Source organism: Esox lucius, chromosome 8, assembly GCF_011004845.1.
Source record: "Esox lucius isolate fEsoLuc1 chromosome 8, fEsoLuc1.pri, whole genome shotgun sequence".
NCBI classification, from domain to species: Eukaryota; Metazoa; Chordata; class Actinopteri; order Esociformes; family Esocidae; genus Esox; species Esox lucius.
Window position 1 is genome coordinate 333,505 of NC_047576.1, and position 23,490 is coordinate 356,994.

At 42.9% G+C, this 23,490-nt stretch overlaps 1 protein-coding gene across 5 annotated transcripts in view; it reads left to right on the top strand.

The window, feature by feature from the left end:
• Window positions 1-2,554: 2,554 nt before the first annotated feature.
• LOC105029433 (cyclin-dependent kinase-like 5) overlaps window positions 2,555-23,490 on the top strand; it is a 76,221-nt gene continuing 55,285 nt past the window's right edge. For 3 of the 5 annotated variants that reach the window (XM_029121559.2, XM_029121557.2, XM_029121558.2), the window contains exons 1-4: window positions 2,555-2,871; window positions 6,240-6,274; window positions 20,210-20,255; window positions 20,664-20,800. In XM_029121559.2, coding sequence (XP_028977392.2) covers window positions 2,808-2,871; window positions 6,240-6,274; window positions 20,210-20,255; window positions 20,664-20,800 — 282 coding nt within the window. In that variant the 5' untranslated portion in view covers window positions 2,555-2,807. The remainder of the gene's footprint in view (window positions 2,872-6,239; window positions 6,275-20,209; window positions 20,256-20,663; window positions 20,801-23,490) is intronic. The other 2 variants (XM_029121555.2, XM_029121556.2) reach the window with 1 other exon arrangement.

The following is a 23,490-nucleotide window of genomic DNA, read 5'->3' on the forward strand; positions in this document are numbered from 1 at the left end:
GGCTATAGGCCAGGGAATAAAACAGGTGTATGAACAGGGACAAACTGGTGGGGTGTGGGCAGTGACAGCAGGAATCATCAGGTAGCACCTTGATCTGAAATACAACCAGGAGGACTTAGGACAGGGTCAGCTATGAGTAATTCTGGCATTCCTGCCTGGTCCAAGGGCTCATGTCCAGGAAAGTTAGAGAGAGCATTCCTTGGATTCAAAAGGATACTTGAGCATAATTTTTAGGCTGAGCCATGTACCCCGTCACATAAACTAATGCAAGGTAAACCATTAGGACTTATGACAAGTCAGACTGACCCTAGTCACCCGGCACAATAATTTAACAGCGTGAAACTAGGAGCTTTTAAATGTTGTATGATACAATACAACATTTAAAAAAGCATTTACAAAGTTCAGAAATCAAGTTAATATTAGGTGAATTTAAAAATGTATAATTATGTACAAATAACTTGTTATGTTAAGTTTGGTAAACGGTCATATTCTTACCACATATGTCCCTCCCAAATACAATACCCGCTGACTTTTTTCTGCAACTTCATTGGTGTTACAAAAGGAAAGGGTTTGTATAATGAACTGTAATCCATTTTGATTGGATATCGTCACGTCACTCCGAAACTGTTTATTGGCGTTCTTGCGTGGTGGTGGGTTGTCAACCAAAGGGTCTGATTACGATTGCTGCAATGAAGATTCCTTCCTTGGGTCCAGTTAATCAATTGACTAACGCTGAGTGAGTATGTTTTTTTCTGCCGTCCTTTAGACATTCTTCGAGTGGGTGTTGCCTACTGTAAGTTCCACATTACGTTCTCATTAGCCAACGTTTTGGTTTGCCATTAGTGCGTAGTATCGCATCCTGTAGACCATCACCTCCTACATGTATGTCTACAGTAGCTTGGTCGATGGTTTAATTGTGGCTAGCTAGATCAAGGGCAAAATATCAACACTAGTGATAAGATGTTGATAAACTTACTTTTTACCAAATGTGTTGGGTTTTTCTTATTCTTAATTTTCTTGTTAACCTGTATAGTGCTGATATGGATATCATTGCTATCTCTCTAGCTGCCCAACACGCACTGTGTGGGTGCAAGGAATAGTCCAGTTAGCTTAACTGCAACCCGAACGAAAACACAAAAACACCTGTTTCTTTTATGTAGACTGTTCCCTTTAAGCAATTCTGTCTAATGTGTCTTCTGAAGTAATTGCAGCATTAAGAAAGTTCCTAAGTGAATTTACTGCTCTAACCACAATCCAGCAGCATCGTTGGTTCGGTCTGTTTTCGGGAAGATGGGGGTGGAAGAGGTGGCATCAACAGGGGTTTGATGCACGTCTAATTTAGAAGAAGTAGTAGGATAACATGTTTCACTGCGGGTTTTTGGGGCAATGTGGAATGCGCAAACATTCGTTTGAGGAATAACTGGGTTATTATGTAGACCAAAACATTTCTATTTAAGAATGTCTGGTCAACCACCCCCCCAAAAAACTGTAGTTATTAATCTAATAACCAAGGCTGTTACAAGATCTCATTAATACCCATCTTGTTAAAGTAGAGTTTGGTCTAAAGGTTGGCTAGTTGGTTGAAAATAGTTCTGAGAGTGGAGGCTTGGTTAAGTGCTATTTGATTCCTAATGGTATGGTTTCCAGGTTTGCTGCAGGGTTTTTTGAGATGTTAGAAACTAGTAAGGGCAGTGTTCCCTAATGTCCTAAGTAATCCAGAGTTATTTTCTGGAGAACATTTGTTTATCTTTTGGTTTACTAAGCTCAGTTAGACCTACAAACCTGGTAGAACAATGTTCCAGTTGATTTGAAGGTGTTAAATTCCAGCAAGTTCTTTACTAGTCTGGATTTATCCTATTAGAACCCTTTCCTTATCTCAGTTCTGTTGGGGACAAAATGAAGGCATGATTCACTGTCAGCATCAGCAGCTGCTGTTGAAATAGAAGATGTCTTTGCATCAGTGTGTGAAAGGATGTGAGGTTTGTTTGTGAAGTGGTTTGAAGAGCTTGGTGGTCTAGAGAACAGAAGCCACCTATATTCACCTGTAGCCCACTCACTTCTGAGTCTCTGTTTATAATGATTGCTGTCAGTTGCAAGAGAAAGGCAGCGCTTTGCTGTACTGGGATGATGCTAGTTTATTTTAGCTCAGGTTTTGCATACAGATCATCTGATCCACAGCTAGGTGGGAGACCAGCAGAAGAGGCAGTCCCTTAAAGGGACAGCTCACTTCAAAATCAACGGTGGACAGACTATGTTGAATTTCTGTGTTTCCTTGATCCAGGTGACGGTGATTCAGAGAGGGGAACATGGAAGTGACAATGTGGCGCATCCTGAGACCCTCCGTTAGCCCCCCCCACCAAGGAGTCAGGGGAGCACGCCAAACCCTCCTCCTTTAGCTTGGAGACATCTCTGAGCCCCCCCACCAAGGAGTCAGGGGAGCACGCCAAACCCTCCTCCTTTAGCTTGGAGACATCTCTGAGCCCCCCCACCCAGGAGTCAGGGGAGCACGCCAAACCCTCCTCCTTTAGCTTGGAGACATCTCTGAGCCCCCCCCCCCCCCCCCCCCACCAAGGAGTCAGGGGAGCACGCCAAACCCTCCTCCTTTAGCTTGGAGACATCTCTGAGCCCCCCCGCCCACCAAAGAGTCAGGGGAGCACCCCAAACCCTCCTCCTTTAGCTTGGAGACATCTCTGAGCCCCCCCCCACCCAGGAGTCAGGTTAACACCCCAAACCCTCCTCCTCTAGCTTAGAGACATCTCTGAGCCCCCCCTGTCCTCTTACTTTCACCCCAGCTACCTTTTAACTTCATGAAGAACCCTGACATTGGTGATTTGATGAATAAGTTTGAAGTCCTTGGGATCGTAGGGGAAGGTAAGACACATTTTACAGTGCTTTATTTGTTTGTCTGTCAGATGTAAAGTGATATAAACCATGAGGTGATTAGCGTCAACCACCCAATCCCAGTTCCACTGCCCACACCCAACTCCTCTACCCAATCCCCACCTCCTCTGACCAGACACGCCTCCTCTACCCAGTCCTATCTCCTCGACCCAGCCCCTTCTCTGCCAACCCCCACCTCCTCTACCCAACCCCCACTTCCTCTACCCAACCCCCACTTCCTCTACCCAACCCCCACTTCCTCTACCCAACCCCCACTTCCTCTACCCAACCCCCACTTCCTCTACACAACTCCCACCTCCTCTACACAACTCCCACCTCCTGTGCCCAACCACACCTTCTTTAACCTATGCCACCTATCATGGCATTTCAATGCGTTTTTTTTTTTTTACAATTTCACCAGCTGGATTTCAGTGGTCTGAAACAGCTTCAGCTTCTCTCCATCTCGGCAAGTTCAGTTTCAGCTAGAAAAGCAACACCCACTATGTGGTCTTGGCCGTGTTCATTAGGGGTCAATCGATTATGTTGATTTATCAGGACAAGCTACAGCACCATTCTCTCTTCATCAAACAAAAAGGGAAAACGTAATCTGGTTCAGGTTTTCTCTGACTCAGTCTGGTGCATTCGTTCCATTATACGTGTGAATTGGACACAGTTATCCACAGTGGAGTGACCTCCTTTCCCATATATAGGCAGACGGAATGATCTCCCTTAAAGGGGCCAGTAGCAATATCTGGCCTCATATATGGTTCCCTTTGAAATATCATCTAGTTAAGTGTGAACCCTGCCAAACAGAATTTGAACTGAAGGAGCTTGGACACCAGCCTGGCTAGAACTCTGCTCTTCTTGTTAGCTTGGATCCTAAGACTTTGCAATGCAATATTCAATAAAATAACAGGCTCGTTTTCTACAAGCCCAGTCTGAATAGTACTAGCCTTAGGCTAGCTTATTTTCCATCCCTGCTGCCAAGGCTGGAAGCACAAGCTTGGTTCCACCATGTGGTCTAAACACCTCTAGATGGACTCGAACCATTACTGAATGTTCTCCAGTCACAGTGGCACCACTTTGCTCAGCTAAAAAGTTCAGAATTTCAGTGCCTCTCTGTCTATTCCAGGTCTCTGTCTATTCCAGGTCTCTGTCTATTCCAGGTCTCTGTCTATTCCAGGTCTCTGTCTATTCCAGGTCTCTGTGTCTCTGTTTTCCCTGTCTTTGTCTATTCCCTGTCTCTGTGTCTCCTGTTTCTCAGTCTATTCCCTGTCTCTGTCTATTCCCTGTCTCTGTGTCTCTGTCTATTCCCTGTCTCTGTGTCAGTCTATTCCCTGTCTCTGTGTCTCTGTCTATTCCCTGTCTCTGTGTCTCTGTCTATTCCCTGTCTCTGTGTCTCTGTCTATTCCCTGTCTCTGTGTCTCTGTCTATTCCCTTTCTCTGTGTCTCTGTCTATTCCCTGTCCCTGTCCATTTTTGCCATACTGCGTAAGCAGAGCCAGCCAAAAAGAGCGAATGCCTCTTACTGACTGACTGACTGACTGACTACCCCTTGTTGAATAGCGTAGTGGTTAGAGACCCGGACCTGCATTCGTATCTCGTCACAGTCAAAGCAAATTATGCATTAGGATTTGTTCTGGATAAATTAAAAACGTAGCTGGCTACAATCTTCAGTAGCTACGTTATAGTAAGCCTAAAATAAAACAATTTATATTGCGACTATTTCTGGTGGATTTTCAAAGAAATGCATGATTTCTGGGATAAGATAGGCTAGATAAAAACCCCTTGGACAGTAAAAGATTAGGGGTTTCCAAGAGTCTTTTCATTTGACTAAAATGTCAGTTATCGTCACCTATATTGATAGTTATTGTATCAATGTCATTCACGAATGAAAGAAAAATTTAAAATGTTGTGCCATGAAATAGCTTTGGCTGTGTTAAGTTCAAGTAGTAAGTTAGATACTAATAAGCCTATTACTGGCTAACAAGCTGTTACAACGGCCAGTGACAAAAGCAGTACAGTTCATAGATGATAGTTGTGATTCAGGTAAACTTAAGCAATGTTAGTTAAACACACTGCTTAATGGTGTCTAGCGAAATATTCAAACTTGGCGTGATGTTACTACATGACAAAATCTGATATTGAGATGCTATACCGACACTGTGCAAGCGTATAGCTCCGTGGTGTCATAACATAGCCACTCACGTGGGTTTGAGTCCAGTGAGGGATACAACATTTATCTCTTTCAATGACGGGCCGGTTGAACCAGGCTTGCCTGGTTCCTTTTCTGGTTTTGTCTCCTCTTTGTCTTTTCTGTCTCCTCTTTTCCCTGTTTCTCCCGTCTTCTGTGTCTCTGTCTCCTCTCCTCCCTGTCCTCTGCAGGAGCATACCAGTGGATGTGAATATCTTACTGGTTTACAATGTGAATATCTCACTGGTTCACAACATACAGGAGTAGGCAATAGCTGTTCAGCCTGATGAGATCAGAATTTTAGTGCTGTGTTTTTCGTGACCCAGGGAGATTACTGCATTTACTAGAGGTTCTGGTGGCCTGTTTTGTAACCCAGAGATTTTAGTGGAGATGCTTCTAACTCTGAACCACCTCCCTCCCAGAACGGGTCTCCTACATCCCCATCCTGACTGACCCAGTAACAGACCCGCCCTGCTTCCTGACTGACCCAGCAACATACCCGACCTGCTTCCTGACTGACCCAGCAACATACCCGACCTGCTTCCTGACTGACCCAGTAACAGAACCGACCTGCTTCCTGACTGACCCAGTAACAGACCCGCCCTGCTTCCTGACTGACCCAGTAACAGACCCGCCCTGCTTCCTGACTGACCCAGTAACAGACCCTCCCTGCTTCCTGACTGACCCAGCAACAGACCCGCACCTGCTTCCTGACTGATCCAGCAACAGACCCGCACCTGCTTCCTGACTGATCCAACAACAGACCCGCCCTGCTTCCTGACTGATCCAACAACAGGCCCGCCCTGCTTCCTGACTGACCCAGAAACAGACCCGCCCTGCTTCCTGACTGACCCAGCAACAGACCCGCACCTGCTTCCTGACTGACCCAGCAACAGACCCGCCCTGCTTCCTGACTGACCCAGCAACAGACCCGCCCTGCTTCCTGACTGACCCAGCAACAGACCCGCCCCTGCTTCCTGACTGACCCAGCAACAGACCCGCCCTGCTTCCTGACTGACCCAGCAACAGACCCGCAATATTTAAGTTACATTCTTGTCCAGGTGGTTTGGATGTTATTCAGTGTTCTGTTGTAGTGGAGGTTTGATGGAGTCTGTCAGATTAGTGGAGAGCCTTAACATACTAAAATACTGTTCTGTCTCCAACAGGCGCCTATGGAGTTGTCCTGAAGTGCCGACACAAGGTAAGGTCCCTCAGGGAATACTGCCAAGGATTTTATTTTTTAAATCTGTAAGCTTTAAATGTTTTTGGTACTAGTCAACCTGAAACAAACAGAATGGACCAGAACACAGCACTGACAACCTGAAACAAACTGGATGGACCAGAACACAGCACTGTCAACCGTGTTGTACGGTCATGCTGAGGTAGTGGAAAACTATGAAGGAGTTGTTTGACCACTAGGCTTCTGTTCCTGTCTATAAACAATCATGCCTTATTTTTAAGTCAGGATTATGACAGCTGGATCTTCTTTATCAGCTCCTACCAGAGTGGGAGAATTACTATAACTTAATCCTATACCCTGACTTAATCATCTGAGTTGAGTGAAAACAAAGTGGAGATTAATAAGCATTGGGCTGTATCTATAGTGACTACAGCAACACTGTGTGGATCAAGATCAGTCTGGGTTTGCTGGTGTGTTTGTAATGATATCTTTGTCTTCCGGCTCTGTCTACTTGGGCTGATGGTTTGTAGTTAAGAACATCCAAGCTGTGTAAGAGGTCCGGCAGGTTGTTTTCTAATGATGAGATGTGGTGAATGGGTGTCTGTAGTGTGCAGACAGACTGATCCGGCTCTCTGATAGTCATCCAGAATATTACGTCTTCCAACAGCCTCAGATCTCCTCTCCTGTTCTCTTCTCTGTTCTCCTGTCCACTGTTTTCCTCTCCTGTCCTTTCCTCTGCTTTCTTCTCCTCTCCTCTCCTCTCCTCTCTTCTCTCCTGTCCTCCTGCAAGCAGAGAGCCAGGTCTCCATTATATAGAACAGATCTGTAACTCCATCAACCTCCAGTTATCCTCAACATACAGTGGACTGGCCTGTACTGCTGCTTTACCAACATATTAATAGCTGCTGAATGTTGTCAATTTCTCATCATGTTATTCTCAGCCTGGTTGTCAGACACATTTTCATTATCACACAATCATCATCTTTTTATTTACTGATTTGGTATTTTGCAGGAGAAATCTTGAAATGCTTAATTTGGTTTTAGAGAGGGTTTGGCGAGGACAGGAGGTTTACAAAAGAAGAGAGGGGAGGAGAAGGTTAGAAGAGAAGGGACAGGGGAGGTGAACAGCTGTGTTTGTGTCAAAGCGATGCATCATGTCTCCTCTCTGCAGCTGCCTGCTGTTGAAACCACCAAGTCTCATGCTGTTGAATAGAACAGGTTGGATGAAAGTCTTACATTTGCTCTTACATTACTAGAACTTATATCTTATATATGTCTTTCATATTATATTTTATATATAATATAAAAGATGTGTATATATATTATTTGTGTGTATATATATATATATATATATATATATATATATATATATATATATATATTATAGACTGTAGTCCATAGATTTTCTTGTTTTGGCAGCAATGTAATGATACAATGATGACAGGGTTAACTGTCAGCTTTGAGGGTGTATTCATCTACATAGGACAATCAATCAGAATAGCGTCTCATTTCATTTACATGTCCACCAGCCTAAAATACTTGCATATGAATGAGTAGCAGTCAAGCATAAAAAACTGCTGCTTTGATTCACATTAACTTATGCTGGAAGAGGTAGAATTGTGGTTCAGTGGGCTATCAACTGTTCTCCCAGCCTTATTTTATATATTTTCTCTTATTTTACCTAGTATACAACCTATTTAATCTCTCCCAGCCTTATTTAATCTCTCCCAGCTTTATTTAATCTCTCCCAGTCTTATTTAATCTCTCCCAGCTTTATTTTATCTCTCCCAGTCTTATTTTTGTACTGTTCTTTCAATAATGGCTTGCATAATTGGTAGTTGGCATTTTTTTCCAGTCAGAAACTATGAAGTTAACTACGCAAGTGTTTTGTTTACTTTAGTTTATACCCAAGCTTACAATTCTTGTTTAAAATGTTAGCAAGTATATCAGAATGCAAGCAAGGTGCCAAATGATCACAGCCCGTGCTGCTTCTAGCTCTCAGTTTCACAGTAATGGCTTGAATAATAGTTGAATGTACTGTAATTTAAACGAGAACATGCCTGGTTAGATGTGGCAGCTAGCATTCAGACCTCATGATTTTCCCTCAATGCATAGCCTTTCAGTCTTACTGTAAGCAACATATTTTCATTCTTAAAAATTATTTACGACATTACTGCTGTTTTGATCAACATATTTAAATTATGAATAGGTCTTTGCTTCAAATCAAATCTGCTTCAAATCGTAAAGCCACTCCCTTGGCCATGCCCCCTGACACTTCCATGACCACGCCCACCACTTTAATACCCTTATGATACTGAAAAAACCTGCTAATAAAGAGTTCTTCAAAATCAGAGTGAAGCCGGCACACTGTAATACATTTCCGAATGATTGTAGCACATACAGCATCCCATATTGTCCTAATGCAGTCATGAACGCACTGTCAGACTACGTCATATAGTAACATCACATTGTCCCAACGCAGTAAGTGAACGCATTGTCGGACTACGTCATATAGTGACATCACATTGTCCCAAAGCAGTAAGTGAACGCCCTGTCGGACTACGTCATATAGTGACATCACATTGTCCCAACACAGTAAGTGAACGCACTGTCGGACTACGTCATAAAGTGACATCACATTGTCCCAACACAGTAAATGAACGCACTGTCGGACTACGTCATATAGTGACATCACATTGTCCCAACGCAGTAAGTGAACGCACTGTTGGACTACGTCATATAGTGACATCACATTGTCCCCACGCAGTAAGTGAACGCACTGTCGGACTACGTCATAAAGTGACATCACATTGTCCCAACGCAGTAAATGAACGCACTGTCGGACTACGTCATATAGTGACATCACATTGTCCCAACGCAGTAAGTGAACGCACTGTCGGACTACGTCATATAGTGACATCACATTGTCCCAACGCAGTAAGTGAACGCACTGTCGGACTACGTCATATAGTGACATCACATAGTCCCAACGCAGTAAGTGAACGCACTGTCGGACTACGTCATATAGTGACATCACATTGTCCCAACGCAGTAAGTGAACGCACTGTCGGACTACGTCATATAGTGACATCACATTGTCCCAAAGCAGTAAGTGAACGCACTGTCGGACTACGTCATATAGTGACATCACATTGTCCCAAAGCAGTAAGTGAACGCACTGTCGGACTATGTCATATAGTGACATCACATTTTCCCAAAGCAGTAAGTGAACGCACTGTCGGACTACGTCATATAGTGACATCACATTGTCCCAACGCAGTAAATGAACGCACTGTCGGACTACGTCATATAGTGACATCACATTTTCCCAAAGCAGTAAGTGAACGCACTGTCGGACTACATCATCGTGACATCACATTGTCCCAACGCAGTAAATGAACGCACTGTCGGACTACGTCATATAGTGACATCACATTTTCCCAAAGCAGTAAGTGAACGCACTGTCGGACTACATCATCGTGACATCACATTGTCCCAACGCAGTAAATGAACGCACTGTCGGACTATGTCATATAGTGACATCACATTTTCCCAAAGCAGTAAGTGAACGCACTGTCGGACTACATCATCGTGACATCACATTGTCCCAACGCAGTAAATGAACGCACTGTCGGACTACGTCATATAGTGACATCACATTGTCCCAACGCAGTAAATGAATGCACTGTCGGACTACGTCATATAGTGACATCACATTGTCCCAACGCAGTAAGTGAACGCACTGTCGGACTACGTCATATAGTGACATCACATTGTCCCAAAGCAGTAAATGAACGCACTGTCGGACTATGTCATATAGTGACATCACATTGTCCCAAAGCAGTAAGTGAACGCACTGTCGGACTACGTCATATAGTGACATCACATTGTCCCAAAGCAGTAAATGAACGCACTGTCGGACTATGTCATATAGTGACATCACATTGTCCCAAAGCAGTAAGTGAACGCACTGTCGGACTACATCATCGTGACATCACATTGTCCCAACGCAGTAAATGAACGCACTGTCGGACTACGTCATATAGTGACATCACATTTTCCCAAAGCAGTAAGTGAACGCACTGTCGGACTACATCATCGTGACATCACATTGTCCCAACGCAGTAAATGAACGCACTGTCGGACTACGTCATATAGTGACATCACATTTTCCCAAAGCAGTAAGTGAACGCACTGTCGGACTACATCATTGTGACATCACATTGTCCCAACGCAGTAAATGAACGCACTGTCGGACTACGTCATATAGTGACATCACATTTTCCCAAAGCAGTAAGTGAACGCACTGTCGGACTACATCATCGTGACATCACATTGTCCCAACGCAGTAAATGAACGCACTGTCGGACTACGTCATATAGTGACATCACATTGTCCCAACGCAGTAAGTGAATGCACTGTGGGACTACGTCATATAGTGACATCACATTGTCCCAACGCAGTAAGTGAACGCACTGTGGGACTACGTCATATAGTGACATCACATTGTCCCAACGCTGTAAGTGAACGCACTGTCGGACTACGTCATATAGTGACATAGCTTTGTGGCTCTGAGAACACTGTGATTCACACACTGCCCGAATGTGCACTTCCCCTTAATTCCCAAACAACACGGCTCTTGGTATCCTTTGGCTATTTAATTTGCAAGAAGCTGAAAAACTATAAATGCCAATGGTCCTGTATTCTACTCTGATGTGGGGGTGGGGGGTTGGACTATTTTAGACTCACAGTAACAGATTCAGGGCAAGCCTTGCCCATGGCTGGCCTATGACTAGCCTGTCTTGGCACCACAACCTGATGTAGATTTAATTTACTTTTTGTTTTGTGCTGTTAACAGTCCAATGTAATTTCCCAACTGAAACAAAGCTATGCATTTTGTTCCGTCCTTTTTCTGTCTGTTTGTAATGCTGAAAGTATAACTTGCTGTGTATCTTGGCCAGGATGCACTTTAAAGTGATTTCTAATCTCAACCAAATCTGCAACCAGGGAAAGTCTACATTAAACATATGGTGTGGAGGGAGTTAACCACGGAACAAGGCCTCTGAGGAATTCACTCTGCTGCCCATGAGGCTGATCACTCAGATGACAAATCTGGTATTAGGCTCTTCCCATGCTAGATCTGTGTCCTAAATAGTACCCTATTCCCTATATACTGTATATACTGTATAAAATGGCCCCTTTCCAAACTCCATGAGGAATAGCATGCCATTTAGAACTCAGAAAAGGATTCCCCATGAAGGGACATACCATTGATAAAACTAATGTGTTCTCAAAGTTGAGATAACTCCCGAAGGCACAAGCTGATGGGATCTCTAAGGAATTATTGTTATATTCAAAAGTTGATTAACTGTTAAAGGAACATTGTGTATCTTAATGTGCATTGTAATCTTTGAAAAGCTTTGTTAAGCCAGCCCACACTCTAGCTTAGCCTAAAATAGCTTATAGCTCAATAACATTATATCTACCTGAAAGCCTGATAAAAAATTTCTTCGCCTGCAAACTGTCAAGAACAGGCCTAGCCTACAACATAACAATATTATACCTTGTCTACAACATTATACCTAGTCCACAACCTATCAACATTATACCTAGTCTACAACATTATACCTAGCCTACAACCTAACAACATTATACCTAGTCTACAACATTATACCTAGCCTACAACCTAACAACATTATACCTAGTCTACAACATTATACCTAGCCTACAACCTAACAACATTATACCTAGTCTACAACATTATACCTAGTCTATAACCTAACAATATTATACCTAGTCTATAACCTAACAATATTATACCTAGTCTACAACCTTACAACATTATACCTAGTCTACAACATTATACCTAGTCTACAACATTATACCTAGTCTACAACCTAACAACATTATACCTAGTCTACAACCTAAAAACATTATACCTAGCCTGCAACATTATACCTAGTTTACAACCTTAACCAGAGGCTTTCATAGTTTTTCATTTTGTTTCTTAATGTCCTTATTTATGTTTTCCACAGGCAGAAGCAGGACTGTCTTCCATAACAATCACAAGCAAAATGGCCTTACAGAAGCTTAATTATAAGTAAAATTACTTTGATATGGCAAATAAAATACACACCCAGAATCAGCAGATAGACTGAATACATGCAGTCAGCTATACTCAATACCTACTACTAAACACAACTTACAGTCAGCTAGACAAGACATCCAGTCAACTTGACATATCTACATTAAACTCACTTGCTATAGTTAACTAGACAGTTTTCACCATTAATTAACCAGGCTAGTTGATTAACACCCAAATCTCATTTTAAATGACCTGTGAGGAATGCTAACAAGGAAGGAGAAGCAATTAGGTCTTGCTTAAGGACAGATCACCACAGCTTTCACCTTGGAGGAAGGAGTATTACAACCAGGGACCTTTTGGACACTAGACCTAACCACTAGGCCAAGGGAGGTGTTGAGCCCAATTTGGGGCTGTCCAAATTGGTCTCAACACCTACAGTCAACTCAATACTTTCAGTCATTAACTACAATAAACTAGCCAAGTACATACAGTAATATAAACATTCTGACATTCTGGGAAGTTGTATTGATTGAAATAGTTAGATTTTAAATTGCAATATTCATTTATTTATGTGTTGAAATATTGGGTGGTTGTCATGGTAATGTTTTTTGCTGCAGCAGTAGTGATGCATGTAGATGAGTGAATAGCATTTCTTTAGCCTCTTAAATCTGTCTGCCCCCCTTAGAAGGGAACAGTTATTTTAACACCCAGCAAGCAGAAAGTGGGACAGAAGAATGAAGGACTGCATGTAAAGTTAAATAGGTCACCTTGTGGAGCATTGAAAATATTGCCCTGTTAGAGGACGAGATGGAGAGAGGGGTGAATAGTTGGAGTTAAGGGTGGCTGTATGTGGCCTGGTGTACCTGACTTAGTAGTTGCTAATACACAGTGCCCTCCAGAATTACTGATCCTCTTTTTAAAGAGGCAATGTGTAAAATTTTGCTGTACTACAAGCATAAAAACAAGAAATAAAGACCAGTTGACATGTGCAGTTAATATTTTAAGTTAATGTTTCAAATAATATTTTTAAACTAAATTAATCACAGTGACTGACACATTCATAGTTTTTCGCTGGTCCATTTGCATTAATTTCCCCTACTCGCTTTAGACACTCTCAGTACTAAACGTTTCACCCTAAACCACCCTGGACTAGCTAGTGCTATACCAGTCAGTACTACCCCTCCCACCCTAAACCACCCTGGACTAGCTAATGCTATACCAGTCAGTACTACCCCTCCCACCCTAAACCACTCTGGACTAGCTAGTACTATACCAGTCAGTACTACCCCTCCCACCCTAAACCACTCTGGACTAGCTAGTACTATACCAGTCAGTACTACCCCTCCCACCCTAAACCACTCTGGACTAGCTAATACTATACCAGTCAGTACTACCCCTCCAATCCTAAACCACCCTGGACTAGCTAGTGCTATACCAGTCAGTACTTTCCTTCCCATCCTAAACCCCCGTAGACCAGCTAGTACTATACTGGTCATTACTCTCCAGACCAACCTAAACCACCCTGGACTAGCTAGAACCAGCTGGCATCTGATGGTAGTTCAATGGGCTGTTGACATGGAGCTGGCATCCGACTGTGGTTATATAACGTGACGGGCTAAATCATTCTGGAGGGCCCTTGCATTGCAGTGTTATATTGTAGAGTTATTATTATTGTAGTCTTGTGTATATTTTACTGTTATTCACTTTGTAGTGATATATTGTACAGATATTCATAGAGCAATTTCACCATATTGTTGTTTTTATTATTCCTTGCTTTTTTAAGGATATGGTTAGACATTGTGTTCCTGTACACCAGACTAATTAGAACAAACATATAGTTTTACCTTACCAGCCATTTCGTTAGCTCACTTTACATGCATTTGGCCCGTGGAGGGGGTTTACTTTTTCCCTGCAGTCAGTGATATTGGTTTATTATTGGTTAATGAGTAAATACTAAATGGAGACTAAGATATAATGGCATTTTGTTTACAAAAATAAGCTCCAACCAGAAGTTACAGCTATGTTTAACCTTCTCCTCCTCAGATCAAAATTAGGTTTGGAATTAGCCAGCTAAAGTTGGTCTTCTTTTGGAAAAATGCTTTTCTAGGGTAGGATGAGGTTAGGGTTTGGTTTCCCCTATTTCAAAGGTTTGGGGATCTACCTGGGATAATATTAATTTCACCCCTCTCTCCATCTGAATATAATGATGGCCTAGCTTTCAGAATGGGTCTGGGTGAAATGCCCCTCGCTACCTGTAATTCTGTCATGTCAGCATTTAGCCCCTAACAACCCCCCCCCCCAACACATTCCCTGGTTTCCACCACCACCCCAACACATTCCCTGGTTTCCACCATCACCCCAACACATTCCCTGGTTTCCACCACCACCCCAACACATTCCCTGGTTTCCACCACCACCCCAACACATTCCCTGGTTTCCACCACCACCCCAACACATTCCCTGGTTTCCACCACCACCCCAACACATACCCTGGTTTCCACCACCACCCCAACACATTCCCTGGTTTCCACCACCACCCCAACACATTCCCTGGTTTCCACCACCACCCCAACACATTCCCTGGTTTCCACCACCACCCCAACACACTCCCTGGTTTCCACCACCACCCCAACACATTCCCTGGTTTCCACCATCACCCCAACACATTCCCTGGTTTCCACCACCACCCCAACACATTCCCTGGTTTCCACCACCACCCCAACACATTCCCTGGTTTCCACCACCACCCCAACACATTCCCTGGTTTCCACCACCACCCCAACACATTCCCTGGTTTCCACCACCACCCCAACACATTCCCTGGTTTCCACCACCACCCCAACACATTCCCTGGTTTCCACCATCACCCCAACACATTCCCTGGTTTCCACCATCACCCCAACACATTCCCTGGTTTCCACTATCACCCCAACACATTCCCTGGTTTCCACTATCACCCCAACACATTCCCTGGTTTCCACTATCACCCCAACACATTCCCTGGTTTCCACTATCACCCCAACACATTCCCTGGTTTCCACTACCACCCCAACACATTCCCTGGTTTCCACTATCCTTGACCAACCAAACATTTATTCTGTCTCACTCCAAAACAAAGCTTTGTTAGTTGGGTTGTGTTTTACAATTACAAGTTACATTTTAGTTGCAATGCAACAAGGGTAAAGTTACAATATATCCCTCTGTCACAGGTGTGGAGCACTAGTACTAATGCCTGCTGCTGCTAAAACCTTCCCTTAGTTAAAGAGATGGCCTCAGCAGGAACATGTCCACATTGATTACAGCAACATTCCAGCCAAGACAAACCACCTTGCTGTTCTCTTTGATAATCAATCAGCTGATGTTTAGAATCAACTGTCATTTAATAATTTTACATCTGGATTTGACCTGGTCCTGTGAAGCCTACCTGATAAGAGCATGGCGACACTCAAGAGCTTTTTAAATTACTTACATTTAAAATGTAAGTGGGTAGAACTTTAGGCAGGACAGCAGGGTTACTGTGTACCCCAAGACCCATGCCCTCTACCCCAGATGCTTGTTCTGTACCCCAAGACCCCTGCCCTCTACCCCACACGCCTACTCTGTACCCCAGGCAGCTTTATGATGTCTAAATCTGTCTGTAGATGCTGTCTGTCAGTGTTCCTTTATTTGAAAGTCTGGCTGTTTGGAGGTTGAACTTTTTGAGTCACCGACAGTAGTCATAGGTGACGTCTCCCTGGCTGGCTTTCTGTTGCTCTGATGATTCTATTATTAGAAGACTGAATACATAGTTAACTTCACAGACATCACATCAACCCACTGCAACAAGTACAGTTCATACCTAAACAGACCGGTTGCAGTATCATCTTGCTCGTTAGAGGAGTCTGTGTATGTCACAGTGCTTGGCATCTGGAGCGCCACAGTGCTTGGCGTCTGGAGCGCCACAGTGCTTGGCGTCTGGAGCGCCACAGTGCTTGGCGTCTGGAGCGCCACAGTGCTTGGCGTCTGGAGCGCCACAGTGCTTGGCGTCTGGAGCGCCACAGTGCTTGGCGTCTGGTGCGCCACAGTGCTTGGCGTCTGGAGCGCCACAGTGCTTGGCGTCTGGAGCGCCACAGTGCTTGGCGTCTGGAGCGCCACAGTGCTTGGCGTCTGGAGCGCCACAGTGCTTGGCGTCTGGAGCGCCACAGTGCTTGGCGTCTGCCCACTTATTGAACTGAGTTGAATCCAGCCTGTATCTAGTACTTATAAACAGTCTGAAACCAGCCCATGTAACATATTTACCAGTTAAAAAAAGTAATACATTCTGAACTGATTATTTTTTTTGCCTGTAACTGTTTTGGATTCTGTGCACTGACAAAAGTGTAAGACTTAAAACATTGATGTTAAAGGGCTTTGTGCTGGGTCTGTAGGTCCCAGGGTTAGGGTATCTGATGTACGTAATCGTCCTGAGGGGTATGTCAGGCATGCTCTGATTGTACGTGACTTGTATGTAACGCTAGAGTTTTTTTTTTTCCAGCTTCAGTATTACATGATTTGCATTTTCAGGGGTGTTACATGTACAGTTAGGAAATATTTGGACACTGACACAATTTTCATAATTTTGGCTCTGTATGCCACCACAATGTATTTGAAATGAAACAACCATGATGCAAATAAAGTGCAGACTTTCATCTTTAAATCAAGGGGTTGAACAAAAATAGTGTATAAAATATTTAGGAATTGCAACCAAGTCTAATCTGGCCTTTCTGTTGTTGAGGCTTATGAATGATTTGCACCTTGTGGTAATGATATGCCTACCTCCTGGAGAGTGTTCTTCACTTGGCTGGATGTTGTAAAGGGGATTTTCTTTACCATGGAAAGGATCCTACGATCATCCACCACGGTTGTCATCTGTGGACGTCCAGGCCTATTTGTGTTGCAGAGCTCACCAGTGAGTTCTTTTTTTCTCTGAATGTACCAAACTATTGATTTGGCCACACCTAATGTTCCTGCTATCTCTCTGATGGACTTTTTATTTATCAGCCTAAGGATTCCCTGTTTCACTTGCATTGAGCTCCTTTGACCAGATGTTGTGGGTTCACAGCTTCTAAATGCGAATGCCACACCTGGAATCAACTCCAGACCTTTTACCTGCTTAACTGATGAAGACATAACGAAGAAATAGCCCACACCTGTCCACGAAACAGCTTTTGAGTCACTTTTTGAATTACTTTTGGTCCTTTGAAAAAGAGGGGGCTACATATTAAAGATTTGTAATTCCTAATCCCTTCCTTCAATTTGGATGTAAAAACCCTCAAATTACATCGGAGAAATGCACTTTAAGCCCATATTCATTATTTAACTGTAACTTGAATATATTTTGGTAAACAGTATACGTTTTTGTTATTTTGTCTAAGTGTATTTGTTATACATATATAGGTGTATCTCATAAACAATTTATATCATGGAAAGTTTTTTTTCTAAAAAAAAGTGGCACCTTCATATTTTCTAGATTCATTATGCCAAGTGAAAAATGTCAGGGCTTTTTGCCGGATCGAGTGAGCGTTAGAGACACGGACTGCCACCTGGGCGACTGGTGTTTGATCCTCGCCTCAGTTCTTATGACTGTTCCAATTAGTAAGTTAGTAGATACTAGTAAGCGTATTACTGGCTAATAAGCTGTTAAAACAGCCTGTGGCAAGAGCCATACAGTTCAAAGATGCTATTTGTGGTGGAAGTAAACTAGTAAAATTTGTCAGTTTAACAGAATGCCTAATGGTATCTAGCAAAATATTTAAACCTGGCGTGATGTTGATGTGTGACAAAATGATCTAATGTCGAGACGCAGTTTTATGACACTGTAGTATGTCCCAATTGGTCCTTACATTTTATTGATATTTTATTTTTATGTGCTCAGTCATAGGCATGTGAAAATAAATGTTTTTAACATGGATTTATGTATACGATTGGGGCACGTCTAAGATCTTCTGGTAGTTTATTCCAGTTGTGTGCAGCATAAATGCTAAATGCAGCTTGACCATGTTTAGTTTGGACTCTGGGCTCTACTAGTTGACCTGTGTTCATGGATCTAAGAGCCCTGCTTGGTTTATATTCTGTCAACATATCAGAAATGTATTCAGGGCCTAAACCATTCAGAGATTTATAAACTAAAAGCACCACTATAAAATCTATTCTGTAACTGACTGGAAGCCAGTACTAAGATTTAAGAACCGGAGTGATGTGCTCTTTTTAACATTCAAGCAGCAGAATTCTGAATGAGCTGCAGCTGTTTTACAGTCTTTTTGGGGAGTCCAGTTAAGAGGCCATTACAGTAGTCAACCGCACTTGGTCCCTGGTTTTTAGGGACCGATAATCCAGCTCCTTACTAATAGTAGTTGTTTTATTTTTGTTGCCAAACACAATAATCTCTGTTTTATCTTGGTAAAATTGTAGACTATTTTGGTTCATCCAGGTATTTAAGTGCTCTATACAGGGACAGTCTATTGAGCTGTCGTCATACGGTTTGAGAGCCATATATATTTGAGTATCATCGGCATAGCTGTGGTAGTTAATGTTGTGGTTCTGTAGAATTTGGCCCAGAGGTAGCATATAGAGATTGAACAGAAGCGGTCCGAGAACTAATACCTGGGGAACTCCGCATGTCATAGCCACTCTGATTCATCAGATTCATGATTACCAATGGTGACAAAGTTAGTCCGGCCATCTAAATGAGATCTAATCTAGATGGCCGGAGGTGGCAGTAACCTTGTTTTAATTTAATGCGTTGAATGTAGTGCATCAACCCTGTTATACCTGTTTTTGATTTGGATGTTAGCTAATGTAGGGAACTAGTTTTAAGAACTGTGGAGTTTCATTTAATTAAGTTAACAATGCAGAACACTCTGCACACAGCTTAGTGGCGTAGTGGTTAAAGACACAGCCTGTCACATAGGAGACTCTGGTTGGAATCCAGCGAGGGCAACAACATTCATTCCTTCTAATCGCGGGCCAGCTGAACTAGGCTTGCCTGGTTCCTTTTTGGTTTCTTTTTGCCACTTTTGTGAATCACCCGGGTTGTAGTATGGACTGTCTACATGCTCTGCTCTGGACGCCTTGGTTCAATCACAAATGTGGAACTTGTGTGAGTTGGTCAGTTGGGATTTTTTTCAATGATTGAAAATTGGTTTCCAATTGAAATTATATTTCCTTATTAGCAGTGGAATCTAACTTAAAAATATTGCAAGTCATGGACTCTCAAAGTAGGTAGACTCTAAACTCTACACCCGCAGCCCATGAAAAACATTTAGCATTTTCGCATCCTAGCATCCTTGCAACTGCGTTTGCTTCATCAAGGGGGATTCATGTTCAGAATTAGTCCACCTGCTACGGAGTTCATTAACCCGCTGGAGTCCGACCAATGAGAGTGGCCCCAGGATCTAGTCGTGTTGATGAGACTTCACCACGATCAGGGTTCTACACATGAGGTTTCCATTTAATTGGAAATGATGTGAACGGAGTTGTTCAACCTTCCCTTTAGATGACAATCCAAACTGCACCTGGTGTTGATGGTTGGGAAAGTGGCAAGGGAAAGTTCTTAGGGACTGTCTACTTTGTGAATGTAATCCAGCCGAGGTCCCATGGGTTGAGAGGCGTGGGCTTTCAAAGTTTTTTCAGTGGTGTCCCTGTGTGGTCAGGCTGAAATTTCTTGCACTCATTAAGTCTTCACATGTTTTGGATCACGTGTAACCCGTGCTGATAAATACGATGAAATACCTTTCATATTTCACCTGTGCTGTGTTCATTCAGACAGTTTGAACTTTGACCTCCAGCGAGTGCATGCAGTCTTCCTGAGCAGCAGGGCTGGCTCCTAATCATTGGCTTTGTCTTTATTTTAGGAGACCAATGAGATCGTCGCCATTAAGAAGTTTAAGGACAGTGAAGGTAAGAGGCTCATGTGTAATCGTGAGTATCGATTGTAATTCCTGTTGATCATGGAGAAGGCTGGTTTGATTCAGTCCATCCTGAAGGATCATGGAGAGGGCTGGTTTGATTCAGCCCATCCTGAAGGATCATGGAGAGGGCTGGTTTGATTCAGCCCATCCTGAAGGATCATGGAGAGGGCTGGTTTGATTCAGCCCATCCTTAAGTGTACGTCTTCATCTTTTGTTCTGCCATCTAGCTGCCTGTGTCCTGTATGTGTCTCAAGGTGTTCTTCTGTCTTCCTGTCTTTATTTTTTGGGGATTCTATCTGTCTGGCCTCTTCCTGTCTCACTCTCTGTTCCAACTGTTTCCCTCATTTTATCTTGTCTGTCTCTCTTCTCATCCTGTCTGTCTTTTCTCGCCCCACAGAGAATGAGGAGGTCAAGGAGACCACACTACGGGAGCTCAAGATGCTCCGAACCCTCAAGCAGGAGAACATTGTGGAGCTGAAGGAAGCATTCCGCAGGAGGGGGAAACTCTACCTAGTGTTTGAGTATGTTGAGAAGGTAAGAATGAAACCCTGCTGTTCCTTTACCCTGCCATTACCTAACCCTGCTGTTCCTTTACCCTGCCATTACCTAACCCTGCTGTTCCTTTAACCTGCCATTACCTAACCCTGCTGTTCCTTTAACCTGCCATTACCTAACCCTGCTGTTCCTTTACCCTGCCATTACCTAACCCTGCTGTTCCTGTACCCTGTTCCTACCTAACCCTGCTGTTCCAGTACCGTACTTAACCTTGCTGTTCCTGTACCCGGTTCCTACTTAACCATGCTGTTCCTGTACCCGGTCCCTACTTAACCCTGCTGTTCCAGTACCCTACCTAACGGGGTATCTTGTCACGTCACTCTCTAACGACTGCTTCTCTTGGTCAGCACCTGTGAACACAAACATGGTTATATAGTTGGTAACTGTTAAGCTTCAGGATGTGTGTACCAGCTAAAGGCTTCGGGTTGAATGAACTGTCTGAGAAGAATCGGACTGGCTCGGCATGTCAACACTGGAGGAAGCATGAATTCCTGAGCCGCGCTGATGACCTGCCCAGAGCCGCGCTGATGACCTGCCCAGAACTGCGCAGATGACCTTCACAGTTTTGTTTGTGGCGACTGTTTAAATATTTGAGGCAACTATAGCAGTATCAAGAATAGTTGTAAGATCTAACAGCTGATCACTTTGTTTCTTGAGACCTAGAACATGTGTATCTTTGACTTCCAGAAATGGTTTCCTTGAGTATGGCTGTGTAATAGGTGAGCTCCCTCAAGCCAACATATTACACCAACTTGAAAAATGAAAATAAAACAAGCTTATATTTTGAATAATGAGTCTAATCTTCCAAGACAACCTAAAACAAACTGGACAAATTAGGCAAAGACGCAAACCAAGCAAAATCCAATACGAACTTGCTAGCATGTGATGATTGCAATCAGGACACTATCGCCTCATTTTGGTCTGGTTTGGAGGGAATTAGCAAACAGATTCAGAACTTACAAAAGAAACATAAAACATTCAAAGAAGAAATAACTCAAATGAGAATCAAACTGTCAGAATTCAAGGAAGATATTATCCAGAAGATGGTGAAAACCACTACAGAAATACAAGAACAAAATGAAAGGATTGATGCCCTTCTGACACGTACTGAAGAAGTAGAATGGTGGAACATGGAGGCAAACTGCATTGCAGGAAATAATAAGGGAACAGAACAGGATGTAGGACAAATTGGATGATTTGGAATTGTGTTCTAGATTAAATAATCTGAGGATATATGGCATCTTGGAGTTGACAGAGAAAGGCCTAGTGATTCCATTTGTGGAAGAGTGTCTCCGGATAGAACTATTGCTTGACACGGACCTTCAGATTCAATGAGCCCACAGAGCACTTGCTCTGAACCTGAAAGCTGGTCAACCCCTGAGGTCAGTTGTCATCATCTTTCTTTAGTAAAATGTGAAAGTTGAGGAAAGCATGGGAAAAGAAAATGATTAGACTTGGCAACAGTTGTATCTACTTTGTCCGTGATTACAGTGGGAGAGTGCTGCAACAACGAGTATGCAATTGTTTAGAAAATTCTGAAGGAAGAAGGTATCCGTTTCCAGACTCCTTTTACTAAAATGCACATTCACTGGGCTAATGGGGTGAAAACACAACAACACAGAGGAGGCAATCAACGATCTGTGTAGGAGAGGAATTGCTGTGGAGGTGAGGTGAAGTTGAAAGTGGTGGGTCTTCTCTCCTTAAAAGACACCAAGCTTCAATGATCGCAGCATGGCATTGTAGTGAAAAAGGTGGGTTCTTGGAGACAAGCAGACGGGCTGGAGAAAGGCTACAGGAATTCCAGCATGACACAAGGGGAGAGCCGTAACGGGGGAAAAGTCTGGAAAAGGTTATCTTGAGTCCGTAGCATTTAAGAGGCAATCTGTTTTATGGATTTGCTAGATTTTGTGGATGCAATAATCTAACCTATAACCTAATTCTACTGCTGTTGGTATGGGTTAACTGACTTTTATTTTTGGTCTGTTGGCTTGAAGGGGTCACTGTTGTATATCATATGGATCTAGTATGAGTCGATTAAATCTCATCACAAGGTGGGGTCCCTTTCAGAACGAAAGGAGTGTCAATCTATAATGAGGGATGCTGGGACCTCCTTTTGGAGGTTGACTCATTTCTTTAGCCAAGTGCATAACCTTTTGTTTAATACATACTTGTTTACTGTTCATGCATGTTCCAATGTTAGCCTGATGGGATATGAAGTTAAGACCAGTCTAAACAATGAAAATTAAACAAGAAGAGGTTATGTCTTTAAACGTCAGTGGTTTAGGAAAATCAGTCAAAAGATCTAAAGTAATGACTAAAGTAAAAAAAAAAAATAGACATCTGCTTTTTATAAGAAACTTGTCACAAAATGAGCATGAGAAATTGAAAAGATTTGGATTCAGAAATATCTATTACAGCTCACATACTAATACACGGCAAAGAGGAGTAGCTATTTTTATATCTAATTCAATTAAATTTAAGCACCATAAGGAAATAAAAGATAAGGAGGGTCGATGTATTGTAGTAAAAGGGTCAGTTGATCAGAATGTGGTAAATATGTACACACCTCCTGATAGCATTAAACACTTTCAAATCCCTGTTTGATGTTATTGCTTTAGAAAACGAGGGCATACAGTGGGGAGAACAAGTATTTGATACACTGCCGATTT